The sequence below is a fragment of the Sminthopsis crassicaudata genome, chromosome 3, assembly GCF_048593235.1.
Source record: "Sminthopsis crassicaudata isolate SCR6 chromosome 3, ASM4859323v1, whole genome shotgun sequence".
Taxonomy (NCBI): Eukaryota; Metazoa; Chordata; class Mammalia; order Dasyuromorphia; family Dasyuridae; genus Sminthopsis; species Sminthopsis crassicaudata.
In genome coordinates this window covers 335237642-335261814 of record NC_133619.1, presented here as the reverse complement: position 1 = coordinate 335261814, position 24173 = coordinate 335237642, and the positions used below count along the sequence as shown (strand labels likewise).

The 24173-nt window shown below is 33.9% G+C and overlaps 1 protein-coding gene across 8 annotated transcripts in view; it reads left to right on the top strand.

Annotated features, from left to right (window-relative positions):
• The window catches only part of LRCH3 (leucine rich repeats and calponin homology domain containing 3), a 163570-nt gene that overhangs the window by 137706 nt on the left and 1691 nt on the right, over positions 1–24173 (top strand). For 4 of the 8 annotated variants that reach the window (XM_074301492.1, XM_074301489.1, XM_074301488.1 and 1 more), the window contains 6 exons: positions 2451–2499; positions 3014–3121; positions 3721–3839; positions 4546–4683; positions 13631–13708; positions 18995–19466. In XM_074301492.1, coding sequence (XP_074157593.1) covers positions 2451–2499; positions 3014–3121; positions 3721–3839; positions 4546–4683; positions 13631–13708; positions 18995–19198 — 696 coding nt within the window. In that variant the 3' untranslated portion in view covers positions 19199–19466. Of the gene's footprint in view, positions 1–2450; positions 2500–3013; positions 3122–3720; positions 3840–4545; positions 4684–13630; positions 13709–18994; positions 19467–22479; positions 22956–24173 lie in introns of those variants that run through there. The other 4 variants (XM_074301491.1, XM_074301494.1, XM_074301493.1 and 1 more) reach the window with 2 other exon arrangements.

Sequence of the window (24173 nt, the reverse complement as noted above, 5' to 3'; positions counted from 1 at the left end):
TTAGAAAGGGGAAAAATGTCAAGACAACTGCTTGATAACCTGAAAAAATTTTTAAAAATATGTGCAATGTGAGGCACACTGGATCACACAGCTAAGAGTCTGAAGCCAAATTTGAACTCAGGAAGTCTTCCTTACTCCTTGGGAATTCTTGTTCAAGTTAGGAAAATGAAATAGGCAGACTTTCATAGCATTGTATAACAGACCACATTTTTATAGTCATTCACACACAGTTGACAGAAGTGGGGGAAAAAAAAGTTCAAGGTCTCACTGCTTATTGTTTGTTGATTATAAAAAAGCATTGATGAGGGTAATAGGGAACCTCAAAATGATGAGGTATATACCTCAATAGGATTAATTAAGGTCTAGTGGCAGGATTCGGGGTACAGGGAGTCATATGGAGCTCCCCTGCAATCCCTTAGGATTCGGCTCAAGGATACAAAGTTAAGTCAGGTCTAGTGGTGGCAAGAGTCCCCTGTAAATGAATTTACAGGCCAAAAACCTAGATGGGTAAAAAGATGTTTATTGCCAGGTTTGGAAACAAAGTTGAGGTCTGGTTAGGTAAAAGGCATTAGATAGAGGAAGATATACGCCGAAAGCGGCGGGGACAGAGAGTCTCTGATGCAAACATCTTGGCTGGTATCTTTCAAATCTCTGACCAAAGATGATTCTAGCTTTGCTCTTTTTTATCTGCTTGAAGAAGCAATGGGCGGTTAATTCCTTGAAGGCCAGATCCGGTGGGGGGGCTGGGTACAAGCCCAAACTAGTTTGACTAGATCTTGTATCACACTGGCTCATATACAATCTTTTCCCCTAGGAATATCTTGTCCCAATTATTTACATCAACTAAGATAGTATTTTCTCTTTTGTATTTCCTGATACCTTTCTTATCACATTCTCTACTAGATTTTCATTCATGTCTTCCCTCCTCTTAGAGTTTAGATACCAAAGCTTGACTGTTCTAGGCTCTCTTTTTAGATTATCACATCTGCCACCATCAGAGGCAGTTAGGTAGTAATAATAGGTAGAATTATGGACTTGGAGTGAGTAAGAAAGGTCTGAATTCAAATCCTACATAAGATACTTCCTGGCTATCCGAACTTGGGAAAGTCCTTCCCAACATAGTTTTGCTTTTGGAGGGGTTGGTTGTCTTAAGCCATGATTTAGCTGTGTTGGCTCTCTTAACTTAAGTTTTTAATGGTCTTTTGTATTTGTCCTTAGTTGGATTCACTCTCTGTCATCTTTTGAATATAACTGTTTAAAATCTGAATTCATCTGAGAGCTTATGTTTATTTAGTTGTCTTTTTCCTTTTCTTTCTCATTAATATCATTTACAATTTCCTTGTTAAACTTTTCTTCTGTTTTAGAATCACTGCATGTAGCATCTACCTATTTTTCTCTAAACTTCTAAAAATCTCTTTTAAATCCTAGAGTATACATTAGACTGCTACAAAAACAACAACATTATTACATAGCTTCTACTTCCCTGAGTTTTTATAAAGATCAAATGAGATATTATTTATCAAGCACTTATCACTTAAATGCTTTTCCTTCCTTCCTGCTTTAAGATTTGCAAAGTATTTTATAGATTCCTCATTTGATGCTCAGAACAACCCTAGGAGGTAGGTGCTATTATCAACCCTGTTTTATAAATTGAGATTAAGTGACTTCCCCAGGGTCAAACAGTTACTAAATGTCTGCCACCAACCTGATTCTAAGTCGAGCATTCTGTTACTGTGCTCCATCTTATTGCCTTGGTATGCCTTATCAGTTACAAACTGCTTTCTCCCAAGGTTTCACTTAGTTTCACTTTATTTTTGTCAGTTAGAATCTGTGGATCCAGATTCATTATTCCTTCTTATTCTCTAAAACCTGAGCTCATCAATAGGACAGGCTTACAGTGCCTTAGCATCAAAGATTCTAAAATATAATTTGAAACACTTAAAAAGTTACCCCTGAGGCAGATTAAACCTAATACCTCCAGATGCCTCTTTCCAAGTCTCAGATTCATGAAATCTTCCTTCCTTCTCTTGACTAGCCTTAGAGCAAAACCATCACAAATTCTTTTCCCTGCTCTGAGTACTTATTCCAGAAAAATACTGCTGTAAAATGGAATTTTGTTCAATGCCTTTCTTTCCCCGTGTACTTCTTGTATTCTACATACTATTGTTTTGATAGGGGGGGAAAGAAAGGGGAGATTTCCCCAATATTAGGAAAAGGCTCATGAAGCAGAGCTTTTCCTATTTCCATGGAACACATATTTTTCTCTCCACTTTATGCAAATCAAAACTTTAACCTCTAAAGAAAATTATAATTCATAATATCTTAATTCCAGTTCTCATATAAGAACCAAAAGGTCATATTCTTCTTGTATATTCCCCAAAGTAACCATGAGTATGAGTAATTACTTCCTATTAAATAATAATTTTTGACATTTGTTTATTTATCCACAGAATGATGAAAGACCTACCATCTCACCAGGTTCACCTACAACCCAAACAGGTAATTAGTAACAGGCTACAGTTAATTAGCCTCAGATTAGTTTATTCCCCCACACAGTAAGAACATTTTGGGTAATTGTTTTTCAGAGGACAAATATTTCTATGCTGTGGCTTCTTTATCTGAAATAGAAATTCAGAAAGAACAATATGGGCATCATTATGTCTCTTTGATAGTCAGATAGACATGTTATTCACCTAATTTTTGTTATCGACTTCTGGACAAAAAGTGGGCCGGCTAAAAGTTGTAAATAAATTCATGCACTGTCATTCCAAACGACACTTTCAGAGAGAATAAAATATTTTTATAAGTAAAAATATTCTGCATGTAGGCCTTCCTACATTAACTGTTTCCTTTGGTTATACTTTTTGTGATGTGAAAAACTAGTTATATCATGCTGTTTTCTTATTTTGATACTTCTTCAATTGTTCCTCCAAACTTTTTTTGATGTATAATTTCTATTACATTTTAAGTTATTTCATTCTCAATTTTCTTTTGCCTTTCCATGCTCTCTCAGTACATCTTTGCCCTCCCTATTCTCCTGCTGCTTCTACCTTTAGAAATCAACCTCAACGACCAGAAAGTTTCCTTTTCCGAGCAGCTGTCAGAGATGAAACAAATAAAGGTATGTGGTAGTATCAGAAAAGATAACTTTACTGTAGAGTAAGACTAATGTCTTCAGTCTACCACATTATCTTGACAGAAGTATGAAACATATCCTTATCTGTGATTTTACTGCCATAAGACCCATCAAGAATAAACTAGAATACTATTTTCATTAAAAATTGTACTTTTTTTCCACCTTAATCATTCAGTAAAGCAAGAAATAGTGATAATAGAAATGGATGTAATGAAGAAATAGAATAATCTTTTTGCGTTACATAGAATGGTTTACTTCCTTTTCTGAATTCCCTTTGGGATTATTATATTTGATCTGTATTGATGCAATCTGATTTATTCATTTTTTAAAAAATGAAATAATAATAAAATAAATCTACTCAAAGCTTTCTTTCTATTACTTATTAATTAAGGCCTGGAGATCCTTTCATTGTTCTGAAGAAGAAACATTAGTATGATTTTTTTTTAATCTAATCATAAAGTTAACCACATATAGAAATCATACTACTTATTTGTATATACACAGCATGGGTGTTCATCTTTATAAAGAGCTTAAAATTTACCTGACACAAGCTTCCTATATTCATGTTTTTTTTTTTTTAATAGGTCACTCCTCACCCCTTCTTTCTTCTGCAACTTCAGCCAGTGAATCTGCAGATCCCAGATCAAGACAGAATCCCAGACAACGTGAGGAAGAGTTGGAGTTAATTGATCAATTACGAAAGGTGTGTATTCCTGTTACCTTTGAGTAATACTGTTTCGGTGATACCACTGTGGTAAAGAATCAAGGCATCATTCATTAATCCTGACAACAAAGAGTCGTTTACTAAGAACATTAAATACCACACTCCATATATGTCAACTTTATCTTGATTGTAAAGTGGAAAATAAATTCTTCTTTGACTCATTCTTCACTCTTAGGATATTTTTTTAGCTTCTGAATCATTACCACCAAGGGGAACATATTTTTAGAGACTTCAGAACATGATCCAATGTAGTGAATAGATTTAAAATCTGATAGGACTTCAAAGTGTTTTTCCTTTCTTCTTCACTAAAGAAAAAAAGAATGTAACGTGAGGTAATATAAATAGAGATTGTCATGAGCAATTTTTTTTATTTTGGTTTATTGAAAGGGGATCAGATCTCCCACAGAGAATAAGTATGATTAGTTGTATAATTTACATTAGGACCATCTCTTTTTAGTCTGACTGCCTTATACACTCCAGAAGATAGAGATCCCCAACATAGATATTCTTATCCTTGGGATAGAGAGAGAATATAAACATACTACTTTAGTAATTTTTTTTCCTTCAATTTTTGGATGATTTCATATGAAAATGACTTTTGTAGTCCTCTTGAGTCTTTTCCTTCCTTGAAATGTTTCATATTTTAATATATCATATAATATGTGTAGCCTTTTCTTTTACCCAGAATATTGAATTCCGGCTGAAAGTTTCTCTGCCTTGTGATCTTGGAGCAGCTCTTACTGATGGTGTTGTTCTTTGTCATTTGGCCAACCATGTGCGTCCACGATCTGTTCCCAGTATTCATGTTCCCTCACCTGCTGTAGTAAGTATAAAAAGATCAGAGAATATTTGGTTAACTAACAGATTTATTCAGCTCTTTTTAATAGCCCATATAAATGATGCTTTTTACATGTTTATATTTTAGTTACATTTAAATTTTCATATCTTGTTTACCTATTATTGTAATAGTAACAGATTTATATTGCACCCTAAGATTTACCAAGCACTTTCCTCTATAATAAACCTGTGAGATAGGTAATACAAATATTGTCTCCATTTTACAAATGATAACATTTAAAACTAAAAAGATTAAATTATGTGCTCATAATCACATAGCTAGGAATTACTGGAATTAAATTTTAAATCCAAGTCTCCTGAAACCAAGGATTCTTTCATATATACTACACACTTACATTTTCATTAAATAGACTATTCTTCTGTTTTCATTTGTCCTTAAAATGCATATAGGCTAGGGGCAGCTTGGTGGTGCAGTGGATAGAGCACCAGCCTTGAAGTTAGGAGGACCCGAGTTCAAATCTGTCTCAGACACTTAAAACTTCCTCCTGTATGACCCTGGGCAAGTCACGTAACCCTAGTTGACTCAGCCCCCCCCCCAAAAAAAAAAATGCACATAGGCCTATGGATTCTATCTTTGTCATGTTCTTATCCCAGCCTCTTCAAGGGCAATCCTTGCCTCTTTCCTAGGACTTTTGGATTCTTCTGATCAGAAGAAACTATGTCTGTGTGTTTTCAGCCTTGAGTTTGACTTCTTTGTCTGAAAAAAGAATTAGATATAAGATACTAAGAAGATTGAAGATCTTGGACTAACTTCTAAGAGATTTGGAGAGGACCCTCGTACTGTAATAAAATACAAAATAGGGCCATCCAGGTCTATCTATGCAATCCATCAATTTGATTCCAGGAAGCAGGACCTACTCTTTTCTTGCTCAGCTTAGAAAGTATATCCAGGTAGGTAGAAAGAAAACAAAAAGAATCCATTTGTAGCATAGCAACAAACCCAGTGGCCTAAAATTTTTACTCTTTTTTCTGTAGTTTAAGTTAAGTTAAAGTTAATGTTGTTGGAGGAAGCTACTGAGTATTCTCTACTTTGTAGACCTTCCAGTTTCTCTTAAGCTGAATTAAGAAACTATCATTTCCATATTACTGCCATTATAACACTTGCAAACTAATATAGTGTTAGATTTTTTTTTTTGTTTATTTGTTTTGTTTTGTTTTTTGCTGAGGCAATTGGGGTTAAGTGACTTGTCCAGAGGTCACACAGCTAGAAGTGTTAAGTGTCTGAGGTTAAATTTGAACTCAGGTCCTTCTGACTTCAGGGCTGGTGCTCTATCTACTGCTCCACCTAACTCCCTCCTACAGTTAGATTTTAAGAGAATAATGTAAACTTGGCCAGAGGAGAGATAAGTTTTGTTTTCTTCAACCACTATATAAGCATTTTCCTTTAAAGCATATACAATGAGTATGGAAAAAGTTAAGTATTTCAGTAACAAATGAAAATGTGTTCTTAAACTAGAGAATAGCTAATATTTGTCATTTAAAATTTAATTGGCAGGATGGGACAATGTGTACAATAAACTTAGTATTTAAGGAAAGAACATTAATTCCAGTAATGCTTGCATTTAACAATGTCTTAGAAAAGAGATCTTTTATGAAATGGCATGTTTGTGGCTTCCCAAGAACAATTGGGCCTGTTCACCATAAAATAAAAAATTTTTAAGGAAAATTTCAGGTTAAGTATAATCCTGTAGAGTTAAACACAACTGTATATTATAAAACTCTTAACTAAATTAAAACGTGAGGGAGGGAAGAGAGACTTAAAATTTAATCAAATACCAATTAATCAGAATGTTAATTAAAAAATAAGAAAGCCTATTAAGTGAAAAGTAGAAGTCTTTATGAATTGTCAGCTATTTTGAAAAAAACAATGTATCATAACCAGGTTCTTACTATATGGAGTTTGTATATAAATACTTACTCTTTCCTGTTCACCATTTTACATTCATTTAAATTCAATTCAATTAAATCTGAAGGAATTGATCCCATAGGCTTACTTAGTGCTTTTTTTTCCCTCAGACAACATTTAGTTCAATATTTATTAAGTACTTATTCTGCCTATACTGTGCTAGGCATTGCAAAGAACCAAATAATTGTGTACTTGTTTTATTCTCCTTAAAGAAATTTTTGTGATTAAAATATAAATTTTTAAAATCTAGCAATTTCTTGTTAACATTATATTTAATATATATGTGAACCTAATATACATACACATATACACGCACAGAGGACGTGGCCATTTGGAGATTTTTTTTTTCTTGCCTGTACAAGTTTGTAACAGCAATTTTATTTTTCTTTTCAGTGAGAGATATGGGAGAAAACAAATCTTTATTGATTTACAAAAACTAAAATCCAAAGCAACACTCTCTTCCTCCCCAAAATAGAGATTCTTATGTGATATTTTATTGTGGTTTTTTTGTTTTGTTTTTTTTTTTTGACAGAGAACTACATCAGAATTCCAAATGACATATTACCTATTTTCTGTGGAATGATCTTCTACAAACATAAAAATAACTTAAGACAGTTTTTAATAAATATAAATGTTGAGGTTACTGAGTACATTCAGACTCATCCCCATACCAGACCAACAAAATGATGGGGTGAGGGGTGAGACTCCAAAAGTACACTGGGGTTATGGGACAGCGGTTCAAGTTGTGTCAAAAGAATTAGTAAGTTTAGACAGCCTCTAAACCAGGGGGCAAAGCTTTCATTATGCTGCTAAAAGAGTGGACTAAATTCATAAAAGTTTTTAGAAAGGAAAAGGGCTTTTAAGCAGTTAACAAGGGGAAGCACAAGTTCTCTAGAAGTAACCAAGAGGAAGATGCCATTAAGACTGGCAAGTGGGGAATTACAGAGCTACCCCTGGAAGACGTTTGGGATCCTGATAGACATTAGTTATTGTGATTCTTAGCAAGCAGATTAATCCCAAAAAGGAATCACCAGGGGAGGGAGATTATGCCATTGACTAGGCTAATCTTAAAAGGTATTTATAGTTGATCAAGAATTCATTATGTGGGAAATGAATGTAAACTGTTATTTTTACCTTCTGAATCCAATTCTTCCTGTGCAACAAAAAATTCGGTTCTACACACATATATTGTATCTAGAATATACTGTAATATATTTAACATATATAAGACTGCTTGCCATCTGGGGGAGGGGGTTGGGGGAGGAAGGGAAAAAATCTGAATAGAAGTAAGTGCAAGGGATAATGTTGTAAAAAATTACCCATGCATATTTACTGTCAAAAAAATGTTATAATTATAAAATAAAATAAAAAATTAAAAAAAAAAAAAAAAAAAGAATTCATTATGGACAGATCTCTTATGGGGAAATATAACTTCGAGGATTTGACATCATAATTTGGCTTTCTGATTAGATACAATAAGTAATTGTGGGATTATGATGGTTTTGTCAGTGCCAAGAATTCAACTAAGAATTCTACCAGAGACCTCCAACCTGAATAAGGTTCATTAAAAGAAAGGGCCCACATAACATGGAGGTGGTCCTATCAGTGCTCCTCCCTGCTTGCCTCAAGAAGTAGCCAGGCTTCCAGACGGTATATAGTAATTTAAGTTTGTTTTTTGGGTTGTTTTTTTTTTCTGCCAACACTCATCTAGCTACCCAAGATCTCATTCAGATCTTTTAATTTTGGAAATTCAGTGTGAACATAGGTTTATTTCTTTCCCATATTTTAAGAAATACTGGAGTTAGTTTTGAACCCGATTTAGGATTTTTATTGTGTTGTCAAGTGGAAAACCTGCAAAAATATTTTTTCCTATTGTGTGGGATGGGTGCAAGATCCCCTTCCCCAAATTAATTAATCAGAGACATCTTCAGGTACAAAAGGAAAGCATTTATTTAGTCCCTGCAGGGAGAGGCCTAGGCACACCTGGGAGACATCTTAGATTCCCAACATGTGCTCCACCTGACAAGCCAGAAAGCAGTAAAACTGGCTAAATATCAAAAAACCCAAGGCTTTTCATTGGATAGACTAAAAGGAAGTAACCCTCATTGACCCATGGTCACCAATTCTCCTGTGGGTCATGTCACTTCCTGCCACTGACTTGGGTCTTGGCCTTCAGAGACATCTAGGCAACCTGCAACCTGGGCCCAAGGCCTGATCTTCTGGCTCTGCAGCACCCTGGGAATAAGGATCACATGACTGAGAAAGCTTCACCTGGTCTCACTCATTATTTCATTCCATTTGGATTCTTCAAGCCTTTAGCAATCCCATAAGTAGTATTCCAGACCTGACATCTGAGCCTTTTTTTCTTTTGTTCTTTTTTCATCACCATCCTATTCTTCATTCCTATACCCTTCAACTCTCTCACCCCAGAATTTCAACCAAATATTCTACAGTCTTCCACTGTGGCCTGTGGAATTGATGAGGTTTGGGGGATAAAGAAGCACTGAACCCCCAGAAATATATTGATATTTCAGGAACTTCTGTACAGGCTGCCAAAATGATGGGGAGAAGAAGTTTGATTTAAAGTATATTGGAATCTCAGGCCAGGCTGTTTCAAAAGAATTTGTAGACTTAAATCTTCAAATCAAGAGGCAAACATTTTATTATGTTCCTAACATCCATTTGGAGTTTTAACAATTAACAAAAGGCAAGACAAGAGCTATGTTCCTTGGTGAAACTCACAATTAACCAAGGGAAAGATGTCATAAAGATGGAAGTTGCCATTAATGGCAAGTTCCAAACGAACCCTTGACTCCATAAACCAGGCTAAATCTCTTAAAAAGAAAAGGGGAAAAAAAAAAAAAAAAAAAAAAAAAAGGTAGGTTAGCAGAGGTTTTACACCATTGACTGGTAGGCCAACTCTAAAAAGAATTTAGCACCCAAAACAGAAATTAGAACCTCAGGGGTTGGAATCATTACTTGGTTTTCTGCTTAGATGCAGTAATTGTGAGGTTTTGATGATTTATGTAAGGAACAAAAAAGGTCATTTTAAGAACAAAAGGTTCACTTAAGAGATAAGAGTATCAGTTCTCCCTCCCTCTCCCCCTCCCCTTCTCCCTCTCCCTCTTCCTCTCCCTCTCCCTCTCCCTTCAAATACCCTAACCACTGAGGTCCTCAACCTACTCTCTCCTCCCAAGCAACTCTTCCACCCTACCTCAGCCACACTTAGAGATGTCACATATGTTAAGTGTCTCTATGTTCTCATTCTCTTTGTAATCCTTGTCCTCCAAGCTTGGATCACTCTCCCTCTTCTCTGACTGTTGATCTCCCTGATTTTTTAACTAAAATCCCATTTTTATACATTATGCCTTTCCCAGTCCTTAATTATAGTGACTTTTCTCTTCATTATTTCCTATTTATCCTATATCTCAATAGTTTTTATACATTTATTTACTGTTGTCTCTCCCATTAAATTGTAAGATAGTTGAAGGCATTTTTTTTTGCTTTTTGTTTCCCTAGTGCTTAGCATGGGGAATATTTTAGTATTTATATTAATTATAATTACTTTATAATTATGTAATTTATAATTAAAATTATAACATATATTTGATTTATATTATATTAATTAATAAATATTAATATTGATTGATTCATTAATTTATCAAGAATGCCCAAGGTGCCCAGATCATACATTTTCTGGCAGATTTTTCTTTCTCCTTATACAAGACTAACTGAGGAAAGAAAAAACTAATTTTCTTTACCAGAGTTAACAATTCAGAGTTCTTATATTAAATCTGAAAAGGAAACCTTCTTTCTTAAAACAGATCCTCACCTCTCCAGATATCTTGATTGCTTTTTTTTTTTTACATTAAAGAATAGGCTCCCAGATTTCTTTTTTCCTCTCTCCCCCCACCACCATGTAGGTATTGAGATTTTTCTTCCTTCCATCCATTATGTTTCCATCTCTCCTGAAATCTTTTCATATACTCATCTTCTGATCAATATCTCCATCTTCTAGGCCAGGGCTTTCACACCCTGGGTATATAGATATATAAAATAGGTAAATAATCAAACATTTAGTAATAAAAAATCATAATTTCATGACCCTCACATTCAACTACAAGATCCCCTATGGGGTCGTGATTTACACTTTAAGAAGCCAGTTTCTAAATAAAGTTCTGCCTAAGGAAGAGGTATGATGTGCTCTACTCTTTGGAAGTAGCCAATATATTGACTCTCTGTACCTATCAACTCCCTTAGGAGGACTTAATCTAGATAAGGATGAAATATGTCCCTTTTCTACTCAAAGTCTCTTCTCCAAGTGAAAATTTTTAGCCAACTAGAGCTGTTTCTATTTTCATACTTAGAAAGTATACTGAAGTAAAGATTATTTGTATTCTAAGCACCTATAACACATAGTAATATGCATTATAAATTCGTTCTTGATTGATTTTCCTTCCATCTTCTAAAATAATAATAGTATTTTTTATGTCTGAAAAGAATCCCTTTTTCCTTATAATGAAGGAAGTGAATTCTAAATCCATTAAAAAAAATTTTTTTTTTAAAAAGGAGTATTTTTTGTTTGCACTATTGTCTTTCTACCCAGGTTACTTATACCTTCGGAATCCAATTCTTACTGTGTAACAAGAAATATGGTTTTACACACATATATTGTATCTAGGATATACTGTAACATTTATTATATATGGGATTGCCTGTCATCTAGGGGAGGGGAATAGAGGGAGGGAGGGGAAAATTTAGAAAAGTGAATACAAGGGATAATGTTGTAAAAAAAATTAAGCATGCATATGTACTGTCAAAAAATTATAATTATAAAATTAATAATTTTTTTAAAAAGCAGTATTTTTGTAAGAGTATATAAAAGCAGATTTCATTTATTTATTTGCTTTTGGACCAATTCAAGTCTGGATATTAATGACACAGTTCCAGGCATAAGGTCACAATGTAGTAGTACCATGGAAAGAGTACTTATTCTTGATTCAGAGGATTTGGGTTCAAATCAAGTCTCTCAAGTTCTTCCAGTCTCTCTGTTTTCTCATCTGTAAAACTGGAGGATTAGATGAGGTCACCTCTTCAGCTTTGATTCTTCCAGGTCTTTAGTATAGATTTAGCCTCTCGAGTCTCAACATTACTGACTTTTTTCTGCTTAATTTTGTGAACTACCTATTGGTGGTTCAGCCCCACAATTACTTGTGGGTACCAAGTTGAAAGAGATAAATAAATTCCATATTTGAAGAAACCCTTAATACCTACACTTAAAAGCTTGTTTCTATATAATATGACTGACTCTTGACTATTAAATCATAGGCCTGTGTACAGTCATACAGGATTAGAACTAAAGAACTGGTCATTTGAATTTCCTAGTTACTCAAAGTGAAAACTTATAGACTAGAAGAATGTGTCTAATGGAAAACTCATTAGATCAAAAAGTTTTTCCAGAACTTAGAACACTGAAATTAGAATCACAGGTACAAACTGAGGCCTGAGATTTATGCAAGGAAACAAATTTGCTAAGAAAACATTTCTCCTTAAACATGAGACATTTTGGAAAATTATTTTTTTCTGCTGTAAGCTTTTAAAATTTATTTCCACTTAGAAAAAGCATCCAGATTCTTTAATCTACTCCGAAGCAAATATTTTTGCTTAGCTAATAATTACTTTTTAATTATTTTTTATTATAGCTTTTAATAATATGCATGGGTAATTTTTCAGCATTGACCCTTGCAAAACCTTTTGTTCCAACTTTAACCCTCCTTCGCCCCATCCCCTCCCCTAGATGGCAGGTAATCCAATGCATGTTAAATATGTTAAAATATATGTTAAATATAATACATGTATTCATATTTATACAGTTATCTTGCTGTATAAGAAAAATCAGATTTAGAAATAAGGTAAAAATAACCTGAGAAGAAATACAATAATGCAAGCAGATAAAAACAAAAGGAGTGGAAATGCTATGTTGTGGTTCACACTCATTTCCCACAGTTCTTTCACTGGGTGTAGCTGGTTCTCTTCATTATTGAATAAATGGAACTGATTTGGTTCATCTCATTGTTGAAGAGGGCCACAACCATCAGGATTGATCATATAGTATTATTGTTGAAGTGTAAAATGATTTTCTGGTTCTGCTCATTTCACTCAGCAGCAGTTCATGTAAGTCTCTCCAGGCCTTTCTGAAATCATCCTGCTGGTCATTTCTTACAAAACAATTAAATATGGATGGGCATCCACTCAGTTTCCAGTTTCTAGCTACTACAAAGAGGGCTGCCACAAACATTCTTGCACATACAGGTCCCTTTCCCTTTTTTAAGATCTCTTTGGGATATAATCCCAGTAGCAACACTGCTGAATCAAAGGGTATACACAGTTTGATAACTTTTTGAACATAGTTCCAAATTGCTCTCCAGAATGGTTGGATCTGTGCAGTATGTAAATATGGGTATACGTATGTACATAAAAGCATATTATATGTGTATCTATTTAGTTAATAATTCCCTTTTTTAGTACTTCCCTTACACAAAGTTCCCAGCTAGAACTATTTTACTGTGTTGTTATTGTGTATATGTGTCTATCCTATCTTTTCAATAAGCCTTTTCCAACCTTTCTTAATTCTAGTGCCTTTTCTTTGTTAATCATTTCCTATTTATATTGTACATAGTTTGCTTTGAATATAGTTGTTTGCATGTTGTCTCTCCCATTACATTGTAAGCTCTTTGAGGGAAAGGACTGTCTTTTACGTCTTTTTCTATCCCCAACCTGACACATAATATGCAATTAATATATGTGTATATGATGCAATGACATTTTAAAAATAAAACTGGTGATTGCTACATAATAATAAACCAGTTCTGTCTAGAGAGTTTGTGTAAGGCAAATACTAAAAGGAACAATTGTGTGTGTGTGTGTGTGTGTGTGTGTGTGTGTGTGTGTGTGTGTGTGTGTGTGTGTGTGTGTGTGTGTGTGTGTGTGTCTTCTCTCTTTGCAGCCTAAATTGACAATGGCTAAGTGCAGGAGAAACGTGGAGAATTTCTTAGAGGCTTGCAGAAAAATTGGTGTGCCTCAGGTAAATATACTTGCTGTTCTTTTATTGTCTATTTGAAGTTATATACTATTTGATAAAAAAGCTCCTAAGAATACAAATTTCTGTTGATCTCTTGATCCAATTCTGAACCAAGTTCTTGACTTGGTCTTATATAGTTAATTTCTTAGCAGTTTATGCAGCTTGTTTTTGATTACCAGAACCTAGAAAGATTAAGCATATAGACTTTTAATCCAAATAATGTATGTTGAAAAAACTATTTAATTGACATTTCTGTTCATATCTGTGATCAAAAATGATGTTACAATTTTTAAATAATGTTATGAAAATAATTATTTCAAATACTAAAAAAAATTTATCAATAGTCCTCACTACAGTCTCCAGCTTTATATTATTTTACTTAAAATCTGTATTCATAAATTGATAAGTCTTAAAGTCTATGGCATCTGTCTATATGATATAACTTAGATGATGCTTGTCATATACTTTATTGGCTGTCCCATTATTGTCACTTTATGCATACTTAGCACTTAGAAGGTGCCTTTTTTTTTTTTTTTAATAGACAGTTCTCACTTTATGTGGACTCTTAACTGGATTCTTCTGCAGACCTCTGTATAAAGCAATTTTTGCATAATGTGAATTTGCTAATGGCCATGGGAAAGGGGGGGATGCAAGAAAGGAGAAAGGAAAGGGCTCTTGCACCCATGAAGGGGACACAGATAGTTCCATGACATAGGGGGTCAGAGGCCAGAGAAATGAGAGCAGGAGAAGGAACACACTGAGGCATGGGGGCAGACAGTTGGTATCCATCACAGAAAGATAGAATTCATAAATGCAGGGTCTAGACAGGTGGGTAGAGCAGGACAAAAGTCTCCTCTTTCTTTAGAGCTCTCAAGCCAAGTTCCCTATCTTCTGTTTTGACTTGAAGAGTAATTTTGTTTTTAGACTGGGGGCGTTTTAGTGGAGAGAAAGGAGACCTTAGGGCCCTTTCTTTATGTAAAACTGAATTTGCATAGTGCTAATGTAGCATCATTAATGCCACATTATGCAAACATAGCAGCAAATAAAGGGAAACCAATCTATGTTCTTAGGTAGGTTTCCCATACTTAGTTTATTTCTTATAGCATTCTGACATGCTGGTTGAAACAATTAAAGCCTGTACCATGTTTATCAAAAACAGAAATTTATTCACTGTCCCTTTCAGTTAACTATTTAACTCTATAATAAAACAGTTAAATGTAGAAACATTGGAAAACATTAATTAAAATTATGAGTGCATAAAGAATAAGATTTAAGAAATACACACTTTAAAATTTTTTAAACAAATATACACTTTGAAATGTATTAATAGAACTAATAGAATATAATTAGCAATGCTGATCTTCCTATTTTTGCCTTTTACATCTTCAAGGAAAGAAACTCTTAATTATTTTTTGTCAACTCTATGATTTGGTACCAAAACCCCAAGCTTGTTCATTGGATTCAGTATTTCATAGTTCTGTTTCTTCCTTTGGAGTTAATAATCCTAATAAGTTCAAATCCTCAGAGTATATTTTTGTCTCTACTTCTCCCGAGATCATGAAAATTATCTCAGATATCCCTTTTATGGCAGAACTTTTCCACCACTACTATCCAACAAAAACCAGAAAAGACAAAAACCAGTATTTAGGGTATCTCCATCTTAAGTAGTGAGAGAAATCCCATAATTTTCACAAGTCAAAAATTTCCCTACCAATTTTAGTTTATTACAATGCCTTCTTTTCCATATCTATCTCAACATTTTGAGTTCTCTACCTGGAGTTTGAATAAAGTAATATTTATATTCAATGATCCCCATAAGAAACCTTTTTTTTTAACTTATCCAAGTAAAAATGATAATATACACTTAACAAAAAACTATTAAAGTAATCAGTGACTGCCAGAATTTTAAAAAATATATATCTATATATTCATAGTACCTGACTCATAGGCACTAAATAATTGGTGATTAAGTAGTTCCAACAAACTGAAAATAAATTAACTTAATTTCATGCAATATTTGCTACTACTATAAAAATAATCACTTGTCTTGACAAACGAAAATTTGAATTCTAAGGCTGTATTTTTTAGTCCTAAGGAACTTATAAAATAAATGCTAATTTTTGTTTTCCTTAACATGCTTTTTATTTTGAAGAGTTGATTTTAAAATACTTTCTAATTTAATAGTTTAGGTGTTTTTTTTTAACATTTTATTTAAATTAAATTAATTCCTATTAATAAGTTTTTTTTTAATCATTTTTATTTATAATTAAATTAATTCCTATTAATAAGTTTCTATATTTTGACCAGTGGATCTCTCTCTCTCTCTCTCTCTCTCTCTCTCTCTCTCTCTCTCTCTCTCTCTCTCTCTCGATCTCTGGATCTCTCTCTCGATCTCTGGATCTCTCTCTCTCTCTCTCTGGATCTCTCTCTCAGAAAAGCTCTCATTAAGAAAATTATTTTTTAGAATGTACTTTAATGTTTCTTTCTTCTTGTTGTTACTCTCCTGTTTTTGACAGTTGTTATTAACAATATTTCTTTGTTACTGTTAGTTTGTAAAAGGGAAAACATGCTGATAAAGCCAAGTATTCTCAGCTGCTTCTAGAAGAGTTTTATTGTATATTGATATTAGTCATCATAATTCATCAAAACATATGTCATTAAATGATCAAGGATTCCCAGCCACAAATCTTTCTCAATTAAATGGGAGTTGAGCTTTTGGCAAAGTTGGATGCTTTGTCAGTTATCTTTTGAAAGGACTGAATTTCCAAGTCAGTTTGAATATATTTTAGTCATCCAAACTCAAAGTAATTCTTTTGAGTTGATATGAATACATTAAAGGAAATAGAATTACGGCTCTCATCAAACTTATTCACATCCCGAGTTGAACCCAGATAAAATCTGTCCAGATAAACACCATAAGTTAGGAGAACAAAATAGATTCCAATTCTTTGCCTTCATCTTGACTTTGAAATAAAGGAAAAAGTACAAAAGAGGATCTGTCATTTGTGTAGCCTCTTTATCTCAACTTTGTGCTTATTTTCAGATGAACTGTTTGTTAAACAGCAATAAAAACAGATGCCTTATACTAATTCTTACTCTGAAGAAGAGCTCTTTAAAGATAGTGGAATAAGCCAATATAAAAACTCTCACCTACTTAATAAATTAGATCTCCCAGAGCTCTTTATTCTCTTAAAACTTGACTCCTTTTCCTGCCCCTGTGGCTTTCAACCTTAGCACCAAAGAACTGTTTACTATTATTGATGTTGGAAGAATGATCATGGTCTACAGAGTTATAGATCTGTTTTTTGTATTTTAAAACAGGTAAATAATTTATTGTAAATCTATAAGAATACATCATCATTTATGTCTTCATGTTCCCTGTTCTCTCATTGGTTGGTCTTTCTGAAATATAAAGATACTGAATCTTACAATAGTAAGAAATCTTGTCATATTAAATCATATATGTTTTTACTTGTTCCCAATTCTGCTTCATTTGACTTGACTAGAAAGTAAACCTCCATTTGGTTTAATATATTAAAGTTTTCAAGTTGATGTAGATGTAGATGTAGATATCTATGTAATTGTGTGTATGTATATTCTATATAAATATATTCTATATAAGAAGTTTTATGTCAATTGTCAATTCCCAAGAAAATTTGTCATGTTTAACCCATTAACTTTATTAATTTAATTTAATATCTTAAATTATTCATCTGTAAGAAAAATTGGTTTAGTCACATGTGACCTTTAGGGTCCCATAGATAGCTTTCTAGTTCTAGTGTTCTGTGAGTGTCTGATTCTAGATATGTGCTTTTAGTTATAATAGCCCTGATTCTTCCAGTGAGGAAGTAAATTGATTTTTGGCCATGTGCTACTGGCTCGCACATGTTTAGTAAATTACATAAAGGGGTTAATACCATGGATTTTGTAATACTTTGAAGAGGAAACATGGCATGACAGATAAAACTAAGTAACTAAGTAAAATGAGTTCAAATCGTGCTTCTGAGGTAGATAATATATTATTTGTCCTTAGTATTTATATCACATGATTGTTATGAAGTTAAAATTAGATAATGTATGTAAAGTGATTTGCAAACACTATACACTCATGGGGGAGTTGGAGGGGGGTGTATGATATGTGTATATATATGTATGTATATTGGGGTAAAGAGGAATATAGAAATCCCAGTGAAGAAACTCCCTCCACTAAAATAAATCAGCAAGTATTCTTCAATGTATGGTTCTAGAAAGTTTCCCAGAGAACTGAGAGTTATATGCCCAGTATATATCAGAGCCCAACTGAGCCAAATCTTTCTTACTGCTTCTGTCTATTCCATGAATAAAACACCACATCTCAGCTCCAGGCATATTCTCTAGATGTCCTGCATCCCAGTAACATTCTCTGTTCTCTGTTCCAACTGCTGACACCCCTGGTTTCCTGTAAATCCCAGATAAAATCCCATCTTTTACAGGAAGGCTTTCCTCTTTAATTCCAATGATTTTTCTTTATTATTTACTTTCTTTTTGTTGTGTATATAGTTTATTTTGTAGCAATTCTTTTGCATATTGCATTCCCCCACCTCTCACCCTTCCATTAGATTCTAAGCTCCTTGAGAGTCTTGCCTCTTTTTGTATCCCCAGCACTTAGCGTAGTGCCTGGCACTTAATAGATGCTTGATAAATGTTTATTGAATAATAATATCTGCTACTCCATGCTATATCTCAAAGCACTTATATAAATGTCAGTTTGATTTGATTTGATCTCCATGTCTCTTGATTGCCTTATTGTCTCATACCTAAGTTGTCCTCTAGGGCTTTAGTTTTTCCTTCTCCAGAATACCTTACCTACTGTCCCATCTATTTGTTAATTCCTTCCAGAAACTACTTCTTATAATGAAAGGAAAAAAACAAACAAACAAACAAAAAAAAAACAAGAAAGGCTAGCTACTTTAAAGTCTTCTATAGGCCCCAATAGACTCAAACCTCATTTAGTGTAAAAGGATTATATATAGTTTGCAAATTGTATCCTTCATGTCTGTAAGTCTGCAGTAAGCCATGTTTACTCTGTTCATTTATAAAATCAGGCCTGAGCAGTTACAGAGATTTTTTAAAATGCTTATTTTTTAATCTTTTCATTTGCATGCAACTATAAAAAAATTGTTATTACATGTATGTTTGAAGGTATAACTGATATGGTTTCATGATTTAATTCTGCACTAAAGTCTGTATTTCTGATCCACTGACTTTGTTTTTCTGTCTGTTTTCCTTTCCTGCTCACACTTTGGACAGGACAATCTTTGTTCCCCTTCAGACATCCTTCAGCTAAACCTCAGCGTTAAAAGGACTGTTGAAACACTTCTTTCTCTTGGGGCACATTCAGAAGAATCCTCTTTTATCTCCTTATCTGCCCAGCTTCTGGGCTTTGTGGCATTTTACTGTACTTTAATGCTCTCGCTCTGTATGTTCTACAACTGGATTTTTCCCTCTAGCTAAAAAATAGTCTTCCAGTAAGTGTCTGGCACATTCCATGTTCATATCTGCTGAATAGGAATTAGAGAATATCTTTTTTTATAGTGAATATCTCCATTTTCCTGACCCCATGTCCTTTGTTCAGTATTAGAAGTGCCATAGACACTTTTATGATATAAATCTTTAGCTCATTTTTAGACTAAAAGATTTAAAAGATCTTAACTTTCAAAAGACAGGCACCAATCATGTTTACAGGCAACCTATGTAACCCATGGCAATAAAATGTTTTTCCTTGTAAGACATCATTGTCATAGCATACTAACCACCAGTAAATGTCATGACACCATTTCCTAAATTATATCTAGCTGATTTCTAGCTTTCTCCTGATCCAAGTCAACAAAACTACTTTATTGGGTTTTCACACCTAAAAATTAAGACAACTCTTCTATTTGTATCTTCAGATAATACATATTATTTGTTGTCTCTGTATTTAGCAGACAGCAAGATTTAGTTTTGGCAAAAATTCAAATAAATATTTATATTTTTCTATATATTTTCTTTCTATGCATACCACCATTTTAAGCCCATAGTATAAATTCAAAATAAGAGGCAATAGGCAAGACAATTTAACTGAGTCTATTTTCTTCTGCATTGGGCTTAAGAAAGTGAAAATATTTGGACATTTTGCTGATCCAGACTTGCTCTATTCATTATCCTGGACCAAGCTCTATTTCTGCCTCCTTGGAATACAGACAAGAGCTTATGACATTTGTGAAAAACATTAGAGCTCTTTGTAAGTATCATGTGAGGCAGATGTTATCCCATTGCGCATCCTCATTATAGAGGAGAATGGCATGTAAGTTCTTTTCCTTTTAGGCAGCAGACTCTGCTTTAAGTGGGAAGTAGGGAATTTGAATTCATCCTTCAAAAATATTTAACATTTGTCCTTTAAGCTGTACTGATGAAAATATTAAAAGCACTACCTCATAACTAAGCTTAGATCATAGCTATAATAGAATGCATTCCTGAACATTTACTTCAGTCACTCTCATGAGCTCTTTTATTAAAACTTAGACCATATGAGAATGAAGGAGAGAAAATATTTCAATGAAGAAAAGATAGCTGTTTTTTTGAATACATGGCACTCTTGTTTGAGATTTGACATTGCCTTTCCTCCTTGTTAGATAGGACAGTTATTGAATGAAGGAATTTGAGAGCTCTGCTTGTATTGTTGACAACCAACCACAGAAATGTATTTGGCTATTTAGGGTACTTCTGTAAATAATGAAGACGGTGCCTTCCTTCCTATTTTTAAAAGCATTTTATGACTTAAGATATTAGGTGACTGAGACATTGATAATCCTAGCAGTTTTTTCTCTCCTTAAAAAACGAAAAAAACCCATAATTGTAATTATTTGTTTTATTGCATTTTGAATGTAATTTTGGCCCTAAGGGCATTGGAGGAAAAAAGTGCATCATCTGAACACATAAATGTAAACTTTCAGCACTGATTCTATAGGAGAGGGGCCCCCAAGATGATTGACTCCATTGAGAAAGGTGCCTTCCTACTTGGGAAAAATGTCTGATCTGAGAAGAAAACCCTATAGAGAAACTTGTCTTAGATTTTAATTCATCTATTTATAGATGTATACAAATCTTCTAATTTTACAACACTACCAAATATTAGGTATCTGTTTTGCCACCCCAAAAAAAGCCTACATAATTTAAATAGCACAAGTATTAACTGCCATGGAAATAAATGTTATAATTTTAATTACAACTGTTTATTAAGTACAACTTTTGCAAAAATTCTTACTTGAGAAATGAGTGCCTGTGAAAATTAAACAAATGAATGCACAAGAAAACTACCTTTTTTTCATTTATAAATGCACTTACATTGTCAGTGGAGCCAGATATTTTCCTTGTGTTCTTTTCAGTATTGTGTACACCCCATATTCTTGCTCAAGCAATTTAGGCATATAGTTAAACTTTCTTGATTAGGATTCCTCTAGTTTGTGAGGAGAGGTACGAAAGTACTGAGAGAACTTTTCCATTGAATTCTAGATCTATAGGGAAAGAGCTTGTTAATTACAGGTATTTTGGAAACAGAACTGAACAAGGTATTTAAACTCTTAAGCCTTCCTCAGGTATACATATACAAATAAACTATTGACCTATTAACCTCAAATTATTTTTTAGAAATTTGTTATCCATGTCCCTCATAAGATAATGTTTTGTTAATTTAGTTCTAATGACTATACACATAATTATCACTACAAAAATATATTTAGAACAATAACAAAAAGCTTCTATATAATTCAAACTTTTCCATAATTCAGCTTAAATCTCCCGCATTCCCCATTTCCCCATTAATCTTAAAAAGAATTTATCATAAATGAATAAATGAATGAGTTTAAGGCCCAAGAGCTAAAACTCTTACCTCTTTCATTTCTCAAAGTAGCAAATCCCAAATTTCCAAATAGGCAGATGAGAAATGGTCTACCTCATGCTCATTGCTCCCTGATTTGTCAGAATTGTTGTGTGAGCATCTCTGATACAACTGACACATAGTTTCCAAAGCATCCCCTTGTAGTGCATTGAGACACTGTGATGTAGTGGGAGGATTCCTGCCTCTGGAACCAGAGGACCAGAGTTCTGCCTCTGCTGATCACCACCTATGTGACCTTGGGCAAGTCACTTAAGTCTCCCTGAGCCTCAGTTTTCTCATCTGTAAAATGAGGAGTTGGATTAGAGGACCTCTAAGGTCCCTTCCTAGTCGAGGCTTTGATTGAATGGTCTCTTCTAAGGTCTTAGCAAATTGTCAGCTTAAGTTGATTTTCTCTTTCAGGTATCTACTGTTATATTTGGATCTTTGTCATTAAAAAAACAACAAAAAAAACAGTAGTATTGTTTCTTCCATTTCCACTATCCTCTGCTCTGTAATAATTTTCTTAGAAAAAAGTATGTGAGTTGTTGGTTTTCAGTCCTCTCTAGATGTACTCTATGCATTAAGTTTTGCTGTTTAATAAAATTACTGTTATTGGAACATAGTATGTAATGGTGAATCTGTATTTAGTCTGTATAGTTATCCCTCTTAATCTATTAGAATAAATTAATTATGATGAATACTTAGTTGTAAAATATACTTCATGCATTTGATTTTGTGTATTTTAGTTGATTTTTTTTCTTAACATTCCACCTTTCATTGGTAAGTGGGCAGGGTTATTCCATTTTGTTTTATTTTCTAACCTCATTCCATTTTCTTTTCATTCACTTTCTTTTTCTGTTATGTTATCCCCTTTCAGGAGCGATTATGTTTGCCTCTCCATATTTTAGAAGAAAAAGGTTTGACCCAGGTAGCAGTGACCGTCCAGGCCCTCCTTGAACTTGCCCCACCCAAGCAACAGCAACACCAGTTGTCTGCTGTGTAAAGACTCCCAAGACCCTGAGGGTTTGTCTTGGCCAAGCAGAAGAGAGAGGTGATGGGACGACCACTGCAGGCATCTGTTGTTTTTTAAAAAGTGTTTATGGGTGTGTCTTCTTAGAAGGGAATATCTCCAGAATTCCTTACTGGAATGTTTTGTTTCATTTCTCCATTTTAGGGGAGATTATGCCATTTGATTTTGAGGAATACTCTGGCCTCCCTTAAAGTACACTTTATTTGGTCCTGTGAAAAGATTATTGTTGAACTAGAATTACCAGCCCAAACACACTATTCAACTTTGTCTTAATGTACAATGGGTTACTTTAAGATAGCCAGTAGAATTTCCTCACAGGAACAGAGTTTGATCCCATTAAGATGCAATCATGGTAACTTGTTATCCTCTTCCATAAGTCTTACAAAAAGAATAAGTATTAACTTTCTATTTTAGTGTTCCATCATTTGTCTCTTTCAATAAGGTCACACATGAGAATTAAAATTAGACTAAAGGTCATATTATGGCATATCAAAGCCAAAACAAAACAAAAAAAATAATCCAGTGTAATTCATGATAAATATACACAGATGAGTCCATCCCAAAGAATCTGCATATAATAAATACAGAAGGTAAATTATAACTTCTCCTAAGCCCTGTGAACCAGATTTGCCCACCTCTTGACTTCATGTCCATTTGTTGTTCAGACTTTGTAGGAAAAAAGTTCTGACTCTCATTTGCCTAGAGTCTTTGATCCTTTTTTTCCTAAGCACCCAGATGATGTAGATCTTGGCAAACAGCTTCTTAATTCTTTAAAAAGACTTTATACAGAAAGGTTATTACACTATTATTCCCATCCCCATTTTCTCTCAGAGCCATCATCTTTTCATTACAATTACCACAGCATTAGATGACAGAAAGCAAGGCAAACTTTATTCCTCAAGTCTTCAACATAACAGAATGCCTTGAAAAAACAAACAAAAAAGAAAAACTAAAGAAAAAGTCTTTAGTTCCTTGTAAGTCCAAGCTTGTGCTCATTTCCATAATTGAATTTAGTTATGGCCATCTTAAAAGGATGGACTGGGAAATCTACTGAGAAACAGCATGTTACATAAAAAGATCAGTGAACTTGAAGGCCCAGGTTTGAGTCCCGGGCCTTCCACTAGCATTGTGGCCATGACCAAAACATTCACCTTGCTGAGTCTCAGTTTCCTCATCCGTAAAAGGGAGGAATTGGATTAGATAATATCTGTTTTCTTCTCATACTAACATTCACTGAGCCTGCTTACCTGTCCTCATGATAGCACCTTATTTTGAAATCTGTCACTGAAGAAGAAACCAGAGAACCTTCAGCTAGAGGCTTTAGTTTGACCCGTTTTCCATTTTTTACATTAACTTCACTGCCAACTCTCTCCAAAGTTAGATCTTTTATCATTAGCTTTCTCTAAATTGAGTGAATAGGATTGGGAAGGGATAAGAAGCCATTGGTCAGGATCTTCAGTGCCAGCATGAGATTTCACTTAAAGGGCACGGACCTCTTTGGGTCTGCCTCTGCTCTCATTCTGCAGGAGACTTAGCTTTGT